At 37.5% G+C, this 22622-nt stretch overlaps 1 protein-coding gene across 1 annotated transcript in view; it reads right to left on the bottom strand.

The window, feature by feature from the left end:
• The window catches only part of LOC131671659 (cell adhesion molecule 3-like), a 34172-nt gene extending 18188 nt beyond the window's left edge, over nt 1–15984 (bottom strand). The window contains exons 1-4 of the mRNA XM_058948268.1: nt 15688–15984; nt 13732–13901; nt 6685–6760; nt 710–833 (exon numbers count right to left, since the gene is read on the bottom strand). Of these exons, the coding sequence (XP_058804251.1) occupies nt 710–833; nt 6685–6760; nt 13732–13795 (264 nt within the window). The 5' untranslated portion in view covers nt 13796–13901; nt 15688–15984. The remainder of the gene's footprint in view (nt 1–709; nt 834–6684; nt 6761–13731; nt 13902–15687) is intronic.
• Between the last annotated feature and the right edge of the window lie 6638 nt (nt 15985–22622).

Below are 22622 nucleotides of genomic sequence, written 5' to 3'. Positions count from 1 at the left end.
CTCCCGACGAACGCCTTATAAAACATTAAGACAAACAGCACTGCGCTCACCACGGAGTGATTTGCTCGGATGCGATAATATTTTGATGAGCACATCCATTACGGATCTCGCGCAGGATAGGTTGTGTGCCCGAAATAAAAGAAGCTCGAGTCCGGAGATAGAAGGAAGTAATCGAAGCTCGTAGTCGACCCATCAATCTTCAAAGAACAGATGAGAGGCAGACCAGCTGGAAATCATTCAAGTCGCGCGCGCTGGATGCTTCTTTCGTTTGCGGGCTACGTTACGTAGCTATGGACTGCCGCGAAATCGTCGAGTATAGATCAAGCCTTGGGCCGTACTTTGTCGAGTTGCTTGGGCGTAAGCAGCAGTAACTGTGTGTGTGACCTCCGTGGTAATCGGAATCCCACTGTGCGGTCACACAAGGGGGATCTACGCGCGCGCAAGCCCTCGCGCGCGACAGCTTTGTAAGCGTCGTCGTCTCTGTGTCACTTGCAAAGCTTGGAATTTTGAGAGCTTACCAAGGCGTAACGCGCGACCGCTTTTATTCAGGATAAATTTTCAAAGGGTACTCTCGACCCTGAGCTACCACCGCGCTCGTGGACTCCTTCGCCCGCAGCTATTTTCCGAGGTTTTTCCACCGCGAGTAATCGTTAGCCAAGCTGCCGCGCGCTCTTCTGTCTTGCGCTCAATGAGATATAAGTTTACTCACGTCTATCTTGACTCCTTCCACCGTGAAAGCTTTTTTCGTGCCAGACTTGCGGAGATAGCTGTAGATGTGCTCGTGATCCTTGTACCAACTTACTGAATACAGCTTATCCGATTCCAAGTCGTATCTGCAACAGAAAGCAATAATACAAATTGTTATACCTTGTTTAATAATATAAAAATCCATAATTTGCACGATCAACGGCGTGATGCCGTAAACGACTGGTTTTATTTTAGCGATGATATATGGACGTTCAAAATTACGAGTACACTGCCATTAAATCTATCCTGTGACGCTACACAGCAAAGCTTGAATTTAATCAACAAAAATGAAGAGTATCGATCGATATAAACCGAAGCACGAGGTAAAGCGTCATCGTAATAACTGTCTGTAGGATATTCCAGGCTACTGGCAAGAGGAGGGAGGGAAGGAATCTGCAGTTTATTATTTGGCATCGGCCTCTGAAATGAAGCTTTTGCCGCGACAACGAAATTCGATATAATACTTACGTAAGGAGCCGACGGCCTCCAGGTCAGATGTCTATTGGTAATTCAATCGTCAACAATATACATACAGCTATAGCGCCTTTGATACTTAACCAATATCTATTATCCAATCACGTGGAGTGAACCTTGTACCTTTGACTATTTTATTGTATTATTTGCTGCAAAACTTGCAAAAAGCCGAATGTTTGTAATATACGTGTTAACGATTTTGGAATGATATGAGAATTTATCCTCGCGTATGTTCAACCGGTGACCAAAAGTGAGAGATTAGCGGTAGTCGTTGGTAGTGTTTGCATTTCGATAGTCCGGTTATTATATGCACGATTAACGAAACTTACTTCGGCATTGATTGTCAATTGTTACTATCTGAGTTATTAAAATGATGGCGAGATGAATGAGTGCTTGAATTCTGGTGATTGTTGGTCTTGAGAGAGAGAGAGAGGAAATAGCATAGTGGCTGCTTGAGCTTTGCGCTTTGTTCTCTGTCAAGAGCTAGAGAGCAATCGGTATTCCATTGCGCGCGTTCGCGTTGCCTCAGCCGTAATACTCGAAGCGTGGAATTCTAATCGCCGCGAGACGCTGCATTCGAGACTGACCACTCGAAGGAGTGGAGAGGAGGAGCAGCCTCCAGTTACCCGCATTGACGCTGCCATTACGGCTGTTTCGCCAAGTTTCATTCGAGTTTAGCGAATTTCATCGGCGAGATATCTCTATTAGCGCGGTATTTCTCGAGCCATTCGTCCAATTTCCACTCCCTGTACCGATTACCGAGATGATTCCCGCTAGAATTTTCGCTTGTTTTTCGTCCAACGGCGTGCAGCAATTTGCTCGCGTACAAATTTCGCGCGGATTATCTGCATACAACTTCTAAAGCTAGCCGTCACTGCTGAATAATTGTCGAATTAATTAAAACCGTGATTATTATATGGTCACACTTACGCGCAAGTAGATTGAATGAAAATTGCAAGCACAGAGTGCGTAATACTTATCGCAAACAATTACTTTCAACGAGCATCAGATCTGAACTAGGCAACATGTCAGCTGGACGTTTCGAGCACGCCGATAAATATTCTTTAAGCATGACTTTCCGTCGATCATACGAGATAAAAATTTTAACTATTTTAAAAATTGTTAAGAGATATCGAACTGCATAATGAAATTTAATCGCTAAAAGTTCATCCGATCTGAAATTTAGGTTAAATTATTTTAAGACACACTTTTTTCGCCAACTATGAATCTAAATATAGAAGTATATAGCGAAGCTTCGTATACATTGGGACTTTTGGATTTGAATTCTCTCATTGTTTAAATTTATAAATCCACGCAGTTGACATAGAAACTCTTGATTTTATTTTAATTTTTATGAAAAATGAAGTGTTTCTGATATGCGAAGATTTTTATACTCTTAGAAAAAGCATACTGATAATGGTAACTAGCAGTAGATCCGGAGGTTTGATAATTGTTATCTGAGCAATAGTTCCAATATGGTTTTCGAAATTTTTAACAAATATATAATTCAAACATGCAATAATATCAGAACATAATCATTGTAATAGTAAATCAAAGCTATTTCGTGGCTCAACTATATGCGTTTACATAACCGTATGAATTACAACGCGATTGATGGGAAATACAGTTGTACCTATAACGAGAAAGAATCAAAGTAGTTCGTTAGTAAATCCGTTTTTATTCAAATTTCAATATAGCCAATGTTGCAGCTGATTAATTAGCGAAATGCCTAATGGCTTGAATAACGACTGCAATGTTTATTTTCTCATAATCCACGTTAATGATTCGCGATCTGCAATTTCACGAAAAGAAATTCAAAAGGATACATCATCAAAGCTGTTTGTTATACCTGATTCGATGGAATTTTGCTCATCAATGTGGTTTGTTTAATTTTTAATTATCGAAATTCATGACCGACTACACGTCATTTCGATTGTGAATCAACTCAGCACTGACTTTTCACATATATATTTACTTTTATAAGTTATATCGAAATATCAGTAAACCTTCCTGCTATACGCGTAGTTGTAAAATGAAAAAAACAGCAAGATGGTAAAAAACAAAGGAGCGAGTCAGCGTGCGAATCCATTGGAAATATTCGATTTCGTCAATCCCCGACGCGGTCTCTCACTCTTTCCTTCTCTCGCTGCACCTATCGGTGTTCTTTTTCTCCTGCTTTATTCTTCCGTTCGTAACTCATTTTAGTAGCGTTTATCCCCAAAGGAGCAACCCGCAGCCAGATCCTCTCAAAGAATCGCGACGGGGAGGCTGAAAAAAATAAATACGCGCGCGTAGATAGCAGATTGAAAACAGTGAATAAGTAAGAAAACACGGGTTTGCATTTTTAATGAGGGGATCGTAAAACTTTTTAAAATTGCAAGTGATTGTATCTACCAATTCATTCATCAAATATTGATGAGGGTAATATTTGAACGAATTCCACAATGTGAGGATATTGTTATTAATATTCAAGTGGTGTTGAGCGGAGCTACTAACGCGTGAAAATAATAAATCAAACCGAATGAATTAACCGATCTCTTTTAAATAGCAATATATTTCAGTTTGGAAATGAAATATTTTGTTGTTGCTTAAAAGCCTCTCAAAGTGTGTTTTGATCATTTGATGCGTGCTATAATGTGAATAAAATCAATGGCGTTATGGCTTCTTCGCGGCTGATGGATCGCTGTAACTTATTAGGAGGGCACTCGACGATATTCTAAGAGGGTTGAAACAAAAGTCAGAATTTTAACAAAAGTTCACCGGGTCTTGAACAGTCAGAGTGGATAAGTAGAAGTGAAAGAAGAAGTAGAAGTAGAAGAAGTAGCGGGGCCGGGGGGGGGGGGGGGGGTGAGTGGCATGGATAAAGCAAGCAGGACACTGATAGAGCAAGAGGCCCCGTCAAGTGTCAGAGGACCATAGAGCGCTGCGCTCGCTGTCAGGAGCAATAATATGGCGTAAGCGTAATAACGAGGCTGACGTATTCGCGCTCCGGCTGCCGACGCGAAACAGTGACGCGCGGCATTCGTACCCAGGGGGTAGCTGGCTGCGCTCACAGCCGGGGAAAGGGATTGCCGCTGAGGTTTCGAGAGAGAGTGAGAGAGAGAGAGAGACGTTCCTCTGCGCACAACTTGGGTTTGATTTGCATCCCTCGGCTCATTTGCAGAGGGCCGCCTCCTACGGGATTCCCTTCTTTCGTTTCTGCTATCTCGGTTCGCTATCGAGCGCGATCTTTAGCAACTCTCCGTTCATCTCTTCGAATCGACGTTCACTCGTAGTCGAGCTCTGCTCGTCTCACTCCAACTATACTTCTCTTTTCTTCGAGACGTAGCTAACTGATAAAGACTTGCTTAACGAGCAGTCTCGAGTGAACGCGATTCGAACTGGTTAGCTGGTCAGGATCAATTAAACGTCTCAAAGGCAAAATACAAGCAAGAAAGCGGGAAAATTCTATATGCCTCGACTAGATTTTTTCAATAATACCATTTTCACCGCTATAAGCTTTGCTTTTATGGCGGAATGCAAGACGCGTCTGAATAAGAGCTGGAGGCTAGACGGAAATCTCTGCAGAGATATTACTGCAGAGTTGGCACTGCTCTGGCAAGGAGAGAGATAGAGAGAGAGAGAGAGAGAGAAAGCTGGAAAAAAGAGGGGGAGCAACGTAGACACTTAAGAAATGTCTGAAGAGGTGCGAGATCGATTATCGGACAAGTATCGCGATATATATTTTTCCGATTTCTCTCTCGCAAATATGTACTCGATCTCAATAGAGCTGAACATGCGCACTGCGTTATATGCGCTTTATTTAGTCGAACGTCAGTTTTCAACAAGTTTCTTTGCCACATATTGTTCAGAATTTATGTTCAGTAAATGAATTACTCTGCATGAACGACGTGACAGACATTCTAATTGAAAATGTAATTTTAACCCACACTAGTTAGTAGACAAAAAATGGCTATTGAATCAAAAGATGAGAGTTAATAGTTGCAGGCGAAGCGTGCATACAACAAACATTAACAATGCTCATATACACAGTTCGAGAAGGAGCCTTATGTATTTGTCTAGACTTTGGCGCTTGGAAGCTAATTAACAAGTTGCTCTCAAGCGAACAGGATATCGGTTAATTAGTAGTTTCTCCAGTCGACTCGACGCAAGCTTCTCATTGTGCTTCTATAATCCTGCGGACGTCGGATCGAACATCAGTCTTCTCGGTTACCCCGTATATACTCCTGTAGTCTATTTACAGTTATAACATTTCACAGCACGAAATAAATATTTTTACACGCCACAGAGAAGAGTCAACGTTACTAGTCGAGGTTCCAGATATTCTATAGGAATCCATTCTCTTTCCCTTCGAGAAGTGATGGGAAAGATAATGAGAAAGCACGTATAAACACGAGATATCCGTTAATTAAAGGTCGCTCGTAAGCGGCGGGCATGAAAGCAAAATTCAGCAAAGCAAGAGAAGAAGGCAACGTGGCGGATAGTAAAACCCTGTAAAGAATCACATAAGACGGCTCGCCTGTATGTCAGTCACGATGTCATTCGAGACATGCCACGTCGGCGTCAAGTCGCATCGACGTGTACCGAACACTGCCACTTCGCTCAATAAATGAAGCTATCTCGTAAAGATAACGCCAAGATAGACGAGCGGCACGTGAACACCAAATTTCTCAACTTCCACCCCTCCCTTCGCCCTCAACCACCTTCGTGGCATTCTTTACCCTCCGCATCGATGTACTTTATGCGAATCGGATCTCTTTGATTATCGAAATCTAATCGAGCTATGAAATTCAGAAATAATTGTTAACAAACCAAATCATAATTTTTTATCAATGTGTTATTTTTTTTACTTTGAAAGTAAGTTAACCGTCTCTTGAAATAGGTAGATCAACTCAATGAAGATTCTAACGACTAAGGGTACTCTACGCGACTATCTTCCATTCGGAAACCATTGAAATGCTATACGGCACAATGATGAAAGCCAATATTATAGCGCACCTTTGATTTCCGCTGGGTATCGATTTTTTTCATTTTATTTTTATTCCGTCCGTTCAAACGTATAGACGTACGGTAAAATATGACCGATCTGACCGTGTTATTTAATTACCGCAAACACGTACTCTTGATAGCGTCGGCGGCTCATATAGAATAAGCGTTTTATACACATCGTGCATACTTAGTATTGATTGATAACAAATAACATTATGAATTTGCAGTAAACCGATGTTCTATTAGAATCTGTAAATAAATAAAATATCCCTAATACATGAAAAAGAATGAACATCACGTTTTACGGTAAAATAATTTAGCATGAAACATCAAGTTATTTAATAAAACGCAAGGTTCCGTGGGAAAAGTGAAGTTGTTGCAGAATAAAAGAAAAATGAACGTTTATGCATGTTAACAGTTGTAAAAAATGGAGCAAAGACGCAAGAAATAAAGGCGGACGAATTGCCCTCTTACCTGCATTCGAGACGCGCAGACTCACCTCTCCGGAGGTACGGCGGAACGCTTATCTCGAGTAGTTTTAGAGCACCGACTGCAACATACAAAGAAAAGGAAGAGTGTTAGCTCTGAAAGAGGACACACCTACACGTGCCTCCCACATGCGCGCGCGATTTGCTGCAAGAATAGTAACACATCTTTTCGGTACTCTTTTACCCTTCTGAATGATGCGACAAACAAAGAGCCTACGCTCGCTTCAAGTATTATTCCGAGGAAATAGTTCAGAGCAGCTCGATGCAACGACACCAATCCATTGTTTCTAACTAAAAAAAAAAATACTTTCGTAGGCATACATCTTATTTGCTCCCACGTTCGAAAAATGTAGTTCAAACTGTGAGTACTTCAAGACTTTCGACCTACAACGCCAATCCTATTGTGTAGTAACAATAATCACTCATGTTCTGTTAAATTCTGTTATTCTTTTCTCATACGTGTAGTCTCTCTAGTTGGATGCGCAATACCGACAAAGGTATAAAAAATAAAGACTAAATAGACTTTCAGCTTGCAGAGAATAAATCAGCGAGTTTTTGCGAAAATAACACTTGGCTAACAATCAGAGTGAGCCTGCTGAAAGTGAAAAACGATCGTGAGGTAAAATTAGAAAAGCTTGGATGCAAGTAAAATTGAATCGAGTGGTCTGAATCTTCCACCGTGAACGAGCAGCTCATTGATGTAGGCGGTAGCTCGGTGCACAAGTAAATGAACGGGCGAGCAAGTTCGCGATGTATATAGGAGGCTCAAGTTAGCGGAGCGTGCAGCAGCGGCGGCACTATCTCTCAAGAAACCGAAGCAGCTACACACACACGCACACGCACACACACACACACACACATATATATATATACTCTGCTTGATCCTGCTGCTGGAGAATTAATCGCGCGCCAGTTAGACTTTGAGTAGCCGTGACTGTGAGAAAGCCGGCGAACGAGTGCCTTGGCGCGACAACTTTATAAAGTAGCGCCAGTCGAGTTTTCGCGCCTCGTTCGCTCGTGCCACTTTGCGCCGAAGACGCGCGCGACTTATAGCCCAACTCCGATCTGGCCTGGCTGCCGCTCGTTCTCGACTAAGAAAAACCAATCGCCGAGTACCTAAAACTTTTGCCACTGCTCCAATCGCTCCGGAACGCTCGCTCGCGCGCGCGACTTTTCCGCATTCGCGATATGCCGCTCGACATTTTTGCAGCCAACAGCGAAACCAACGCGCGTGTAATGCCAACCTTTTTTTCACGTAACTTGCAACTTTTTTAGTTTCAAGTTTAGCGCGTTCCATAATGTGGTAATACATCAGCAATTTTGACTCATTCGCATAGATGCATAAATCAAATGACGATGCAGCCGAGAGCAAAGCGAAAAAATTCTTTTATCTCGAGTGCAAGTTTGCGACAGCGAGCGGATAACCGGTGCGTATAAATGTGCTAGGAATAAAGTTGACGTTTGAAAAGTAAAGATTTATGTGAACGGCTATATAAAGTGGTTTGTATCATAAGTCAGAGGACGATGCGCATCGTAAAGCAGTGAAAAAGGATGAGAGATGAAGAGAGCGAGCCCCTCGCGTTTTAATTTCAACTTATCTGCAGGGACGCATAAATTCGTGCTGCGGAAAACGCTACGACCGTTAAAACTTTGCTGCACGGCGAGTAAAAGCTTGTGAAATATTTGAAATTTATACGAGCCGCCTGCGGACATGCGACCTCTACGGGCGACCACCACGTTGACAATCACATTAAACTTCAATTGATATTTAAATTGTCAATCTAGAATTATTAACAGTGCGGCGGCCTCTGCTTCGGATGTGTTCCGAATGGAAAATCATAATCCTCGAGCGTTTCACTCGAACGCAGGCTGAAAGATTGATGCTGGGAAAACCACCGGAAAGCGAAAGCATACGAAAGAAAAAAGATGTAAAATAAACATTTGTTGCGTGTCGGATATAAGGGAACAGACTCCGGGGGCGGGGCTGGGGAGGCGCGGCTAATGCATAGTTTATGAGCGAACGAAAAAAGTCTAGAACTGAGCAAGAACGAAAGCGAAAGATGCAAATCGGCGTACAAGTGCGAATGAGTCACGGGGCTGAATCGGCGAAAGTCACGTCCCGAAAACCAGGGATTCGGCAAACTAGCTGGAAGCCGAGCACTCGAATGGGGCAAGCCGTCCCGGGACTTGGGTAATTGAATTGTTCGGCTCGAACCAGCGTCCGATTATTCCGACAGGACATTTTCTTCCCCTCTCCTTCTCCCTTCAGGCACGAGTCGGCTCTCATCGAGGATTTTCTTTCTCGCGCTCTTTATTTTCTCTTGTCGCGCGAGAAAGCGATTTTCGACAGGTGGCTCATGTTTACGCGTATCCTTTTTATATACGTCAACCTGTAGAACAGCTGGTCACGCGACTGTACGCGCTTGGCTTTGCTCAAAGCACTGATGTAGCGAGATTTCTTATTGCGATTACACGGCCGCAGCGGCCCTCGATTTCGAATTCCGATTTCCATTTTTTCGTCGTTAATCAGCGTTGAAAGCTGAAGGTTGCCTCGCCGAATTCGGAGTTCATTAATTCCGAAGCTCGCTGAATCTATTTATGCTGTACTTTAGTTTTCCCATTTCCTATGCGAAAGTCATTTCGTAAATTTCTCATTCTTCTCGAGGCTTTACCTGTGAGGCTTTACCCTGGTCGCGTTATGCTGGAAGCGAAGCACTTCCAGTATTATTTAGCTGAGGTCGTTTTTGCCGCGCGTTATTTATGGATGCGGTTGCGCGCTTCATGTGCCCGCCATTTCGATTGGATTCATTCGGTTCATTTTGTAACGATTCATTTGTGAGAGCTCGTGAATCGGTAATCGAGTAACTGCGAGTCTTCTTCGTGCGTATCGTCGTCTGGGCTTTTCTCATAACAAATGTGCATTCATTAGCCCTTGTCGTTCTTCGCTGCTAGCTGATAACGGCGACTTATGGCGTCTGTTGATCAATCTGAAGACACACGGAGGCTGACGCATTTATATAGACGTACAGCAAGAGAGCGAGCTCGATGCCCGAGGTCAGAAAGAATAAGCGGGAGGGGGTAGGGGGGGGGCAGCAGTAGCTCTCGTGTGTCCCTCGTCGGTTGTTATGGCGATAAATTCAGAAGCGCGATAAGGCTCCTGATTTTTGTCTTTATGATCCTCGCAGGGGTTGTGCAGGGGAAAGGGGAGCAAAGGTGTACCTACGAGAATAAGAGAAAGGCGAAGCGAACGGCAGAAACTTCCGGCTGGTGGCGTGACTTGGCTTCTGGAGAGCTTGCAACCAGCCACAGGCAAGCACTACGCCTATTTGTTTCGGCCTGCGTGCACCGATGATGTGTGTGTTTGTGCTGGGCCGCGAGTGCTAGGTCGTAGCTGCTAGATTAAAACCAGCCGGCTTTCAATGGCGATAATAACAATAACCGATTGTTGCTGCCTTTCATCCGCAGCCGGAACAATATACAAACGACCGCTATTTCGGTGCTGCGCCACTAATAAGTGAGCGTCTGATCGATAATCATTACTGCGTGCTCTGATTTGCGAACAAACCAACGTGTAACGTTTTTCGATAAAATCATCTCTAAAGTTTAATAATTTCGGCAAATGATGAAATCTGGATTTAATGTGCAAACTTGCAACGCTTTGCATATCAAAGCGCGGTATTTTGCTTCAAATTCCAAACGCGGAATATGATCTCGTATGTTCATCCCTTTAAAGTTTATTCCTCCTCCTCTTCTATTTTTATGGTTCTCGGAATTCAACAATTACGTTAAAAACAGAAGTGAAAAAGTTGCAAACACCTGAGCACGCAACAAAGACTCTGTCTAATACAATAAGCTAAGAGGAAATGGCGTAATTTCTTTTTGCTAGTATATACGAAATGAGCACAGCTATATAGCCGTGCACATTTTGTCTAAACTGAAGATATATTGATTTGGAAATAACTAAACGAAATGAAGCAGCATCTGACAAGAAAGCGGAGAAATGAAGAAACGCTAGTGGCATCTGGCGTTTCAATTTTTTTTCCTTGCTGTTTTTTGTTGGCTCGAGTAAAAAATTTCTTTCATCGTCGGAGACGTCGCGCTGACGCTGTGCTGTGCCGCCTTCCCCTTTTTCGACCAGAGCCAAAGCCAGCGGCTTTAACGAATGCGAGCCGCGTCGTGGCGGACCAAGTCGTGCACGTCTAGATAAAAAGAAAGTCGAGAGATGGGGCAGGGGTGGTGGCGAGGGAAGCAAAGGCCTCGAAAATAAGGAAAGCACGGACTGGAACGCGAGCACAGCTTGCTGCTAAAAAGGTGAGCTGGATACAATTAGTGAGCTACCAGAGGCTTTCAGCCTAGGTTAAATGATACGGACGCCACTTTCAATTAAAAAATTGCCACACCTCATCTTTTCGTCGCATTCAACTATCAGAAAATGACATCTTGCCTTATTATCTCACTTCAAACTTCACGTTGGCTGAACTAACTCTAACAGGCTGAGGCATTACGTTCAAATCGTTCTGAGATCTTCATTACTTCAAATCATCTTTCACGCATTCCATCAGCTTTTCGCTTTTCAAGAAAATGAAGCGTTTGGTTAGACATAAAAATAGCGCTTTTCAAAGTACTTATTCGCTTTCAAATTTTCCCTCTCAATTCTATAATATTCACATAAACGCGAGTTCCCTTGTATACTGAATCCCGAAATTAATATTTTGGTAAGAGCCAGCAAAAATAAATTTTAGCTATGTCAAACTTCATGCTTTAATTGTAGGTAGCTTTTGTTTAAATTTTAATATTATCTTCATATGCCGTAGTTCAATCTACACAGTGCAGTACGTGACCGTCTACTTTTAAACGTTCAAACGGGCTATTTTCAGTATCTGCTTTTTCCACAAAATGCGAATAATATATTCATACAGATATTTCAAAATACGAAAATATTGTTATAGCGACTGTAGTTAATTATAAAGTGGAAACAAAATGAAAAGCTTCATATTCCTGCATGTTCATTCATTAGTTCTTTCAAAAACTATTCAATGCAGTACAAGTGTTTGATTTTCATTCCTTTTTTTGTTTATATTTCATACTATTCATAAATAGTACTCCGAATAAAAAAACTGATAAAAAATATTGTAAATACCGAAACTTCCGGCAATACTTCAAATTGATAAAAATCTCGTCGTTAAAACAGGATATTAAAAATCGGTGTGAAATATCTGAAAAGATTATTTTTGATAAGACATTCTTTCTAAATCTAGTGTGTGTACACATCCAGACATAAACTAAATATTCATAACCGGTAAAAAAAACTTTAAATTTACATTGTATTTAGAATAATGAATATTATTTTTTAATTATTAAATATTATTATAAAAATTACCAGTTATCCATTTAAAAAGCTCAACTGCACTGAATATTATTGAATTAAATATAATTTATTTACAAAAATTATTTTTCATAATTATAATTAAATATAATTAGTGAATATACGCTCAGGACAAAATTAGTAAATTAATTTACTAAGATTTTATCTAGTGGGAATTTAGTATATTTTATTTATTTAAGGTAGTAGAATAACTTAAAGATGTATCTAGCAAATGAAAATTTCTTTTGACGTAAAAAATATTGTGATAAAACTAATTATACTTTTTTCTTAACTCCTTTATTCTTTTACAGACTGCTTAAAAGTATCATGTAAAACATTCTTTTTTGTACAATTGTGTTCTTATAATCCGAAGTAGACTGCCATGCTTTAGGTGGCATCGACACTCAAGAATTTATTTTTAATATCTGTTATTTGTCAAATATGCACTTATGGAAAAAGCATAAAAAATCATATTTTTGTAAAAAATGAATGATCAAATAAAATATTAAAATTAAAATTAACACTATTCACAATCACTAAGTGACAGTGCAACGGACACATTCACAGTATATGCACTAAATCTATTTTCATTGAGGAAATCAATTGAAATTATGATTATACATGCACTCGTGCATTAATCAACATTTTAAATGCTCGGTAAACATATATTATTCAACGATGTCGGAAGCATGATTTCAATTTTAAAGACAAAAATATATTTCATTTTAGAGCGCGAAACGCGACAAAGAATCTGCCCGAAAGAATTTAATTATGATATAAAACGAAAGAGGGTTACACAATACGTTGTTTGTGTCTTCATTGAGGGACACGGACGGCCATGATTTTAATGGATAAAAATCCAAAACGTCCTCGCCGTTCAGAGGCTCTAGCGGTACTGATAAGGTCATGGTGGGTAACCACTCGAGTGACGAGCAACAAGCCACGTCCAGCAAGCGTTGCTACCGAATGTCACTGCAAATCATCATTCACTCATACATACACACATGCAAACAAAGTGTTATGACGTAACATTTGCCTTTTATAATTTTTTAAGAAGTCCCATGCGAAACATTCTTTCTTATATAACTTATTAATCGCATAAAAGTTCAGTTTAAATCATTGACGATATCTGGTAGATCAAAAAAAGGATATCTTTCCCCTTCGTCTTTCTTTCCCCCCACCCTCTCTCTTACTCAACACCTATCTTCTCGTACTGTTTGCAACTCATCTTTTATTTATTTATGCTAAATTCATCCAAGGTCTGTGGTATTAAAATTACTCTCACACAGAAAAGTAGAGATGCAGATGCTTTGTTTTCAAGCGCGTGGTTATACATTTTAACTCTTTCAAATAAACTCTGTTTTATACGTTGAGAAAGCAATGGCGTTTTTTATATTTCTATAGATCGCACTTGTATCGTTGAATTGTCGATTTTTACAAGAAATATTTAGCAATAATTTAAAACATTTTTTATGAGATTACAATAACATTTATTTGCAATTGCTTTTAATCATGGAAATAAATATTTTATAAATAAGTGATTCATAAGTTACGGACCTCAAATACACCTCGGTTTCTTTAATATTCTGTTATCAAACTGCTATCAAACTATATGTTTAATTATATTAAATTTCAAATACAGTTGAAACCATTACGTGCAAAACTTACCTTGATACATGAGCAACAAAATCCCTATTGTAAGCAATAATCCAGGTATATTGGAATTATTCATTTTCGTTGTATACGAAATTCCCTCCGTCGTAGATGATTGGCGTGGGTACTCTTATATTTTCTTTTATTTTATTGAAATTCTCTTCATTTTTGGTTTCCCAATTATCCTAGAAAATAAGTTATAAAGTCATTACTATTTACGTTTATAAATATATATATAATGAGGCGTTAAAATATCGCTCACTTTCATAACTTATCTATGAAAGAATTTCGCAAATAAAGAATATGTATACACTATATTAAACTAATTGAACAATGGTAATATAATAACTACAATGGATATAACATTTGCAATGGGATCGATAAGAAATAATAAACGTAAACTGTCCCAACTCTAACGGAATATAACAGGCATTGATAAAATCACTAAATGAAACGACGCCAGAAAACAATTTGGTTGATAGATTTAAAAGGCTTCTGTTACATTAGTTAATTGGTAGGAATATTTCTTATATTCGAAGTAAAAACAGTAGAGTTTATAAAACAGAAAGCTAGATAATTATACTTGCAAATGTTTAAAAACGTTGTAAATGTAATATACCGAATACTTTTTGATGGAACAAACTTGTAATCAGACTTCGCTCATATACTGTCAAAGAATTTTTCAATACTAACCGTCCATGCCACTCGAGACATGGAGATTCCCCAATTCATTCAATCGCACTTCATATTGAGAGCAATATAGTAGATTCACACAGTAAAACATAGTAACAGAATATTTTTGAATTTTATGCCGTTTACTTTCTTATTACTTTTAAAATTTTTTTTTATCAAATTATGCAAGGATGAATATTAACTAAAACTCTCAAATCTACATTTCATATAATACATCCATAAGAACATCCATTGAGTGAAATTTATCTGCCTAGAATACCACAAAAATTAGGCCGCTATGCCGCTGATATGCAACAGGCTTATGCTGTTCAAAATAGTTTTGCTGACCGAGCGCTTGCGAATCGTAACAAAACAGCCAGTAAAAAAGAGAGAAGAAGAACGTTTATGATTACATATAGTCTCCCTATCAGCGGAATATTGCACCTGAGAATAGATCTATCATAACGACAAAGTCATTAGCAATAATAAATTTAATAGTACTAAGTATAAGCGAATCTGCATCGTTGTTATTGATTTAAATGACCCAAAAAATAGTTTTCTATTCTTTTATAAAGCATTATATTTTAGTATCTCAATTTAATGTCTCGCAATTTTTAAAATCCAAATGAAGTTGTAACAGAACTAATATGAACTACAATTTGACAATTTTTAAGTCGCTATAAAAGTATGTATAAACTTTTTTAATCATATTAAATTCTTTTTTTAATTTCATTGCATGACTTTTATCTCCATCTCTTTGGTATCCATACCGTATAAAAATTGAATCTAGATAATTGAAATGGAGTTCTGTCAATAAAAGAAATTTTTGTAAAAATATTTTGCTCAATGGTTATTAAATATTCCTACAGAAGAATTTTCCCACATACATCTATTAGAATGTATTAATATCACGACACGTTCTATTCAAAAATAAAATATTGTTCATCCGCTTTGATACTCAAAAATTCTGTCTGAAATATAAATGCAATGGATGTACTAAATAAAACTCCATTCGTGACGGCCTTGTACTTTGTGATACATTAAATATATTTTTATAAAATAAATTGAATTGAAATTCAATCAGTTGTCAGCGTGAACAATATTAACATGAGTGGATAGAATAGAGTTCAAAACTAATTTTAATTTATAATTTCATTAGAAATTAAAACAAGAATTAATCGTATATTACACTAACAAATTAGTAATTGACTTTTGTAATTTGAAAGTTGTCTTTTTCATCTGTTTTGTTAATAGCATTATTATCAGACTATTAGGCTTATAAGAATGTGCGGTACATACCTCTTCAACAAATCCTTCGCAATTCCTTGACATGTTTGTCTTCGTTACTCTTGCCATCGACATGAACATCGTGTCTCACTGTAATTGCAACAGTATCACACACATCACATAGTAGCAACATAACTCGCTGACGTTCGAAGCAATATTCCGAAGAAAACTAGAAATACTGAAGTGACGCGACTAATTTTCTGGGGGGAGTCAGTTCAAAATGAAACAGGGAGCGCGAAAAAAACCTAATCATTAACGTTTGTCACAGCAAAATATTGACGATCCGACGTAATAAGAGTGTACCTTGCGAGCGGCAAAAGCCGACTACACGCCACTACACCATTCGGCAGTGTTTGAGCGCTTACGCGCGCTCACCCCCCGCACCTGAACGCATGCGCCGGTCTTACGCCACCTGCAGATCTCGCGCAGGCGTTCCGGCGCTATATTTTATGGAAGGGGGGAAGGGGAACACTGTACGGGTAACGAGTAGGAAACATCCTTTGGTCACGTGTACTTTTATACCTATGCCTCGTTTTCTTTTAGAACTTCTACTGATAAATCAACTTAATTTCATCTTTACTATTCTGGCATTTTTATTTTTCACGAGAAAACTATGTTCTCATAAAATTTTTTTTTACTTGCAGATGAATTCATCGTGGTCTCTGGTTTTATTTTCAAGTGGTACTTTATTACATATAGAATTTAAATTACAAAATGCGATTTTATTGCATACACGATTTATTATCATTCGCATTTCTAATCTTCTATTTTCAACTTTTCCAAATATTATTCAATGTAAAATATGCAACTAAATTTGCTAATGGCTCGAACAAAGTTATTTATTTAATTACAAAAACTATACTTGCTTTGTCATTTGCAGGAAAACAAAATGAAACGCAGCTTTCTGGAAAGTTGGCTGCATCTGAACAGCACAAGCAAGTGCAGCGCTCTTTTGTCTTTAATCAATTATGTAAAACATTTGCGGACCACAGAGATGGCAAAGTCAGAGTAGATCTTTCTTATGCACAGCTAAGGGTCAACTACTCTGTTTCTACGTATAGAAGCAGTTTCGCTTCTTTGCTTTCATTGATCATCTTATATCTGGGCTTTACGATCCATACAATTTATTCGTTTATTTATCCGAACTGAACTTGAATAGGTGAGCAGGATCAGTCTATATTTAAAGTTTTTATTTTATACTGTACTTCTCACATCAATCATGCGCGTATCTTCCAAAAAATAAGTGTTGAGCGTTAAAATGTATTCGTCAGAAAACAATGATATATTTGAGACTCGTTACAAACTCATTTATTTAGTATATATTTAGTTTTATATATATATATATATATATATATATATATATATATATATATATATATATATATATATATATATATATATAAGTCTGTATAATGCCTTTGTGAAATGTGTAGACAATAGAATCTATATTAGATACAGTATCGTTATCCATTTTGCAAACTAGAGACTCATCAATTTGAATTAAACATAAAACTGAGTCAGGCAAATAGTTTCTCGTGCATAAATAGGCGAAGTTTTTGCTGAACTCCATACATTTTCAGTGCCACAATCTGCCGAAGTTTCGATTCTGTGCTTCCACTGAAGTTAAGTTCAGAAACTTTGAATTTATTACCAGTAATTGAGCTTTAGAGTTGAATCAAAAAGCATTTGCTCATGCAAAATTAAAGCGAAAAACTATGTTTATTTGTGCATATGTATGTGACTATGTTAGGAAGCTAATGCGTTCTGTATATATTATGCATATCCTGGCTTATTTACTCTTAACGTACGAGTAAAGGTTTGAGCACTCCTTAGAGGACCACCTATATACCGTGTAAGTGTTCGACGTAGAATTTTTATGATTGTAGGTCTCCTTTCTTTAAAACTACATAAAACAGAAAATCTCTAGCTACTAGCTAATTGAAAGAAAGACCAAAAAACATTTTAATTGAGAATGCACTAAGCCAAAATCAAAACACAAAACCCAAAAATCGTCTTCTATCGCAGTATGAATTTACTTTACATAGAATCAGAATCTATTTACCAAAACAAAATGTTCGACGTTGTCCGCCAGCTTTCCTAGAGTTTTGAACATAGTCTAGTCTTTGTGCATCGCTACTGATATAGCCCTCTATACATATTTACCAAACGGATGGCATTAAATTGCAAAAAGCTCTCTCCACTAATGATTACGTATCTGTAACGCATCTATGTAGCTAGCGAAATCCGCTTTCAGAAGGAACAATGATCAAGAGTGTTTCTTTTATAGAAAGTATAAATAGATTATTTATCTTCTTAAGTGTATTGAATACAAGGAAGTTATTTATTTATATTACTCCACTTACACTTTTAGCTGTTCAATTAATCTAGATTGATTTCTTATAATATACTATGGTACAATAAAATAAAGTCTATTCAACCAGAATTTTATAAAAGGACAATCGGGAGATTTGTATATTGAATGAGAAATACTCGGTTAGATTTACAGAAATATAGATCTATTAAATTATTTATTAGTAGTATAAGATTTCTAAGATTTTTCTTGATTTGTACATTTGTTATACAATAGCTTAATTTATAAATTATAAAACTGGACTCTAATACACAATTATCAACTGACAGATTGATAAATGCTACAGATACTTTAATTATTCACAAGTAATAATCAAATAATAATGCAGATGAAGCAGAAATAGTGTAAGGATGTACATAGAATTTCTTTTGTTATAACTATGTAATTAAAAATATACTAATCCAAACATGTTCTGAAATCATCATTTCTATTAACTTATGTAAATATCGTTTTTCAGTGTACTAAAAGCCTTAATTCTTTTTTATATAAGCATTTCATGACTAATTAGAGTCTTATTTTTGTTATAATTTTATTAAGAAAATATAAATTCATCCAGTTATATACAGATTTTACAAATTTTATAATTAATTTAATTGGTAAATTGACAGAATGTAAAAATTTAACAATGTGTTCACAAATTGATGAATTTGAGAGTAAATTATCTACTATAAATAAATAAAAAAAGTATACATTTATTATTCTCGTCGACTAACTTAATACAACAATTCTTAATCTCTATTTTACCTTAATTATTTAACAAAACTTAAATGTCGTTATTACTATTTTTATTTGTTTAATATACACTGCCTGAAACGACATTTTTTATAATATTTTAACATTCCTAGAAACTGTTATTTTAATATGAACTATTGCTTACATCAATTTGTAGATTATTAAGATGTAAAAGTCATTCCATTAAATTACTAAGTTTAATTCTGTTCTGTGATCTTACAATTTGAAATTAGCAAACCAGTTACACGTTAATATGGAATGAGCAATAGAACTTGAGATACACTCGGCAAGATGCACTTGACCTTATTACGCCCACACAATGTAGAATGTACTTAGTGGAATATCATAATTGAAGTGAAGAAACTTTAAACCACTAAATCAACTCTTTTAGATATATTATTTGTGAATCTAGTTATAAAATATACTTCGTTCTTTTCAGCTTAGAGATGCATATATTTCATTACTGCAAGTTAAAAAAATTTCTTTTCTACGTCATAAAGTGAAATAAAAGCGAATTTAATGAACTGATTTTAGTGATTTAAACGTAAAACTATATGATTTAAATCACGTTTAAACGTAACACTATTACATTTAAAAATTAGTGCTATTTTTTTCAATGACAGGTGAAAAATCACGTCATTTTCGTTTTTTATCTAAAAATATGTATATTTAATAGTTGCGAACTTTCATGATTCTAATTCGATTTTTTGAGTAAAAGTTTGATTCTAGATTTATTCAGATACAGACAGCTACAAGATCCACAGAAGCATATAAAAATATGACAAGCGATGGAACGTAGAACGGCACACAGATAAACGCTCGTAGAGATTTAATTACCTCCAGCGAATCTGATTGCATGACGCACTGAAATGCTGTAATGTATGCATCGGAATATCAATATCACCCTCGCTCTACGGCATTCAACTTGCTATGTGTGGACGGCCTACCACAAAGGTAAGGCTATGTTGGACGGGAAATGTTATCAATGTGGAATCCTGATAGATCATCGTATGGAACAAAGTAAACATTTACGTTTTGATGGAGCAATTGAAATATTTTTATCAATTTCAATATTTGAATCTACTTTGGTACGTAGCAATCAGATATTTTTCTGTAAAATATAAAGAAAAACTGAACAACGTTATCGATGCAAGTATGTTTAAGAAACATAATACTTACAAGTTCAATAGTATTATTTATGGCTATTGCATCAGTATAATCATAAATTCATAAAAATACTCGTTTATCATCACATCAACTTTCGTAGCAAATGTTAAATGTAAAATAATATTATATAGTTACATTAGATAGCAACGAATACTGTTCTTGTTCAGGCCTATAAAAGTTTAAACTCTTGAATAAAACTTGATAATCCTTTAAGATAAGGCAACGACTCTATTGTTAAAGAAATATTCTCAGTTTTTGATAAAACTTTTCTAAAAGATCTTTTAGTAGTTTTCAGTAGATAATAAAAAGACAATCCTCATATTTGAATATTTAAGATTAAAACTTTTTAGTAGGTTAATAAAAAATTGTATTATGAAATTGAAAAGTCATTTTTATTAATAAACTACAGTTTGTATTTAATGTTATCACTAATAAACTAAAAAAGTACGGAAATTGCAGATCATAAAAAGTTATACTGAAACATTGAATCGAGAAAGAGATATTTTGTAGGAGATTGAAAATTACGCTGCGATCGAAATAAGAAAACTTCTAGCAATTTGATAAATAAATACAAAGCATTGTTGTAATGGTGAATTATCATTCATCATTGGTTTTATTTTTATTTTAATGATGGTACTGTAGCTATAAATTCCAATTTATCACAACAAAAATATTAAAGATCCATACTTTATAAAGAAAATGTGTATACGTCTACCTTGATAATAAAAAAAATTACAACAATGTTTTTTATAACATCTACGTTTTTAACAATATGCTATAAAATTAGTGTTATAACTAATAAATATGGTTTTTTTCAACTTCAAGAAATATATAGATTGATTTCTTGAAAAGTAAATTAGAATGAACAAGTTCAATAACAATTATTTTCTTATATAATTTATTTATACCTTGTAGATAAAAAATATATATAGTTTGGAGTAGATTAAAGTTTGAGAATGAGATATATTTTAAACGTATGAAGATCAATTGCATGATGCGAGGCTCAATGTGAGTTAAAGAAAGAAAAACTGGTATCAAGGCTCATTCTACTTTAAGTCGAACATGCGAATTGCCCATGTGACCGACTGCCAGTTAAGAACAGTAACAATGTATGAGCCGTTGAATTTAGTATAGCGTCTGCTGGAACTCGTGTGCGCAACTCATACACGCGCGAATCTTGGGAGGAGAAAAGCCCTGGCGTGTTGGTGGCTTGGAGCCACTCATGGTAATTAAATGCCAGCCAATTTACATACGTTGCAGGTTTAACGGTCCTTCCTCCTCCCTCCTTCAACTCACCGCGATACCTACACGACTTATGCCTTGTAACTCATCCATCCATGTTGAAACCACCAACTGCTGGCTCGGGTGCTTCTGCTGATTAGCTCAAGACAATTCGAGCTGGTGATCATGTGCATTATCGAGAGCTTTCGCATCGTCCTCGTTGTTTCTGTTATTTATCGTCAAGTTTATTTGGCCGCCAATTTTTCTTTCCTGATTGCCGCTTTCACGAGACTTATTAAAATTCCATGCATCTGGAATCCGGCGATTAGTCGCAAATACAGCTTCAGCCGACCGATAAACAGTTAGCATCCTCTTGGCGGAAGATCTTAAGCGATAGTTGCTTACAAATAGCCTGAAAATCTGAGTCCATGAACAGTGGGTATTTAGACAGGAAGCACAATAGCCCTCCGGAATCACTGTTGTCTGCATGCACAGCAGCAGTTGCAGCGCTTAGATTCTGTTTGATCTGCATGACTACGGCTAAATCCCTTGGCGAGTGTATAAATCTACAGAGTATATATGTGGCGTTGATAACAGCCGCTGCCAGCATGGGTTTATCGCGAGGACAACTAAAATAAATCTAACGATTGTAAATAATGGCTGGCAGCCGATGAGACGCGAGAAGAAAAATAGGCAACGCGCGCACACACGTACAGGTCTTGCGCGTACGGGGTGGGCGGATGCCGGTATGGGGTCGGTGATGAGGTAGGCGAGCGTAACATTCGCATTCATATTGCGGGCGGCTCTCGCGGGAGCCTCATCTCTTCTTTCCCCTCCCGCGCGCTACGCCGCGCCGCTTGCAGGCGCGTCTCTGGCTTGCTTTCTTTTTCCTTGTTCGTTTCTCTTCTTCTCTTCTCTTTTTTCGGCGGCTCGGCGCGCCTGTAACGCCAGACCATTATTTCGTATTAACGAGTAACACACTGCTGGCGCATCACTATAAACAACATTACAGGAGAAAGACCTAGTGTGACAGGTGCGAGAGTAGCCTAGGTATGACAGTAGTAGACGCTGGAATAAATGCGTGCAAGTTGATCGTTAATCCTTTGGTCGAGTTTATTATTGCGCCACGTTGAGGTGTGCACTGATTCCTTGCGGCGGAACTTGCTTACGCTCTCTTCCTCGCCATCGTCTATACAGTTTCTCCTGCCTCGGGCTCTCTCTCTCTCTCTCTCTCTCTCTAACGTATACTCTAGCACTCTGAGAAAATGGACCTTGCCATTCCCATTCGGTCTCCCACCGGCTGAAACTTACTTCGAAAACTTACCGCCTGGCGAAGCACAACAATTGCGTCTCGCTACATCTTTCTTACATTTTCACATTTCCACACGTCCAGTGACACATAACCGCATGCATATCGTAGTGGCCCGCTGCTTGCGAGTTAATTCTTATCACTCGG

The sequence above is a fragment of the Phymastichus coffea genome, unplaced genomic scaffold (genome assembly GCF_024137745.1).
Source record: "Phymastichus coffea isolate CEN01 unplaced genomic scaffold, Cenicafe_Pcof_1.1 PCOF00132, whole genome shotgun sequence".
NCBI classification, from domain to species: Eukaryota; Metazoa; Arthropoda; class Insecta; order Hymenoptera; family Eulophidae; genus Phymastichus; species Phymastichus coffea.
The sequence above is the reverse complement of the archived record's forward strand: the minus strand, read 5'-3'. Positions and strand labels throughout refer to the sequence as shown.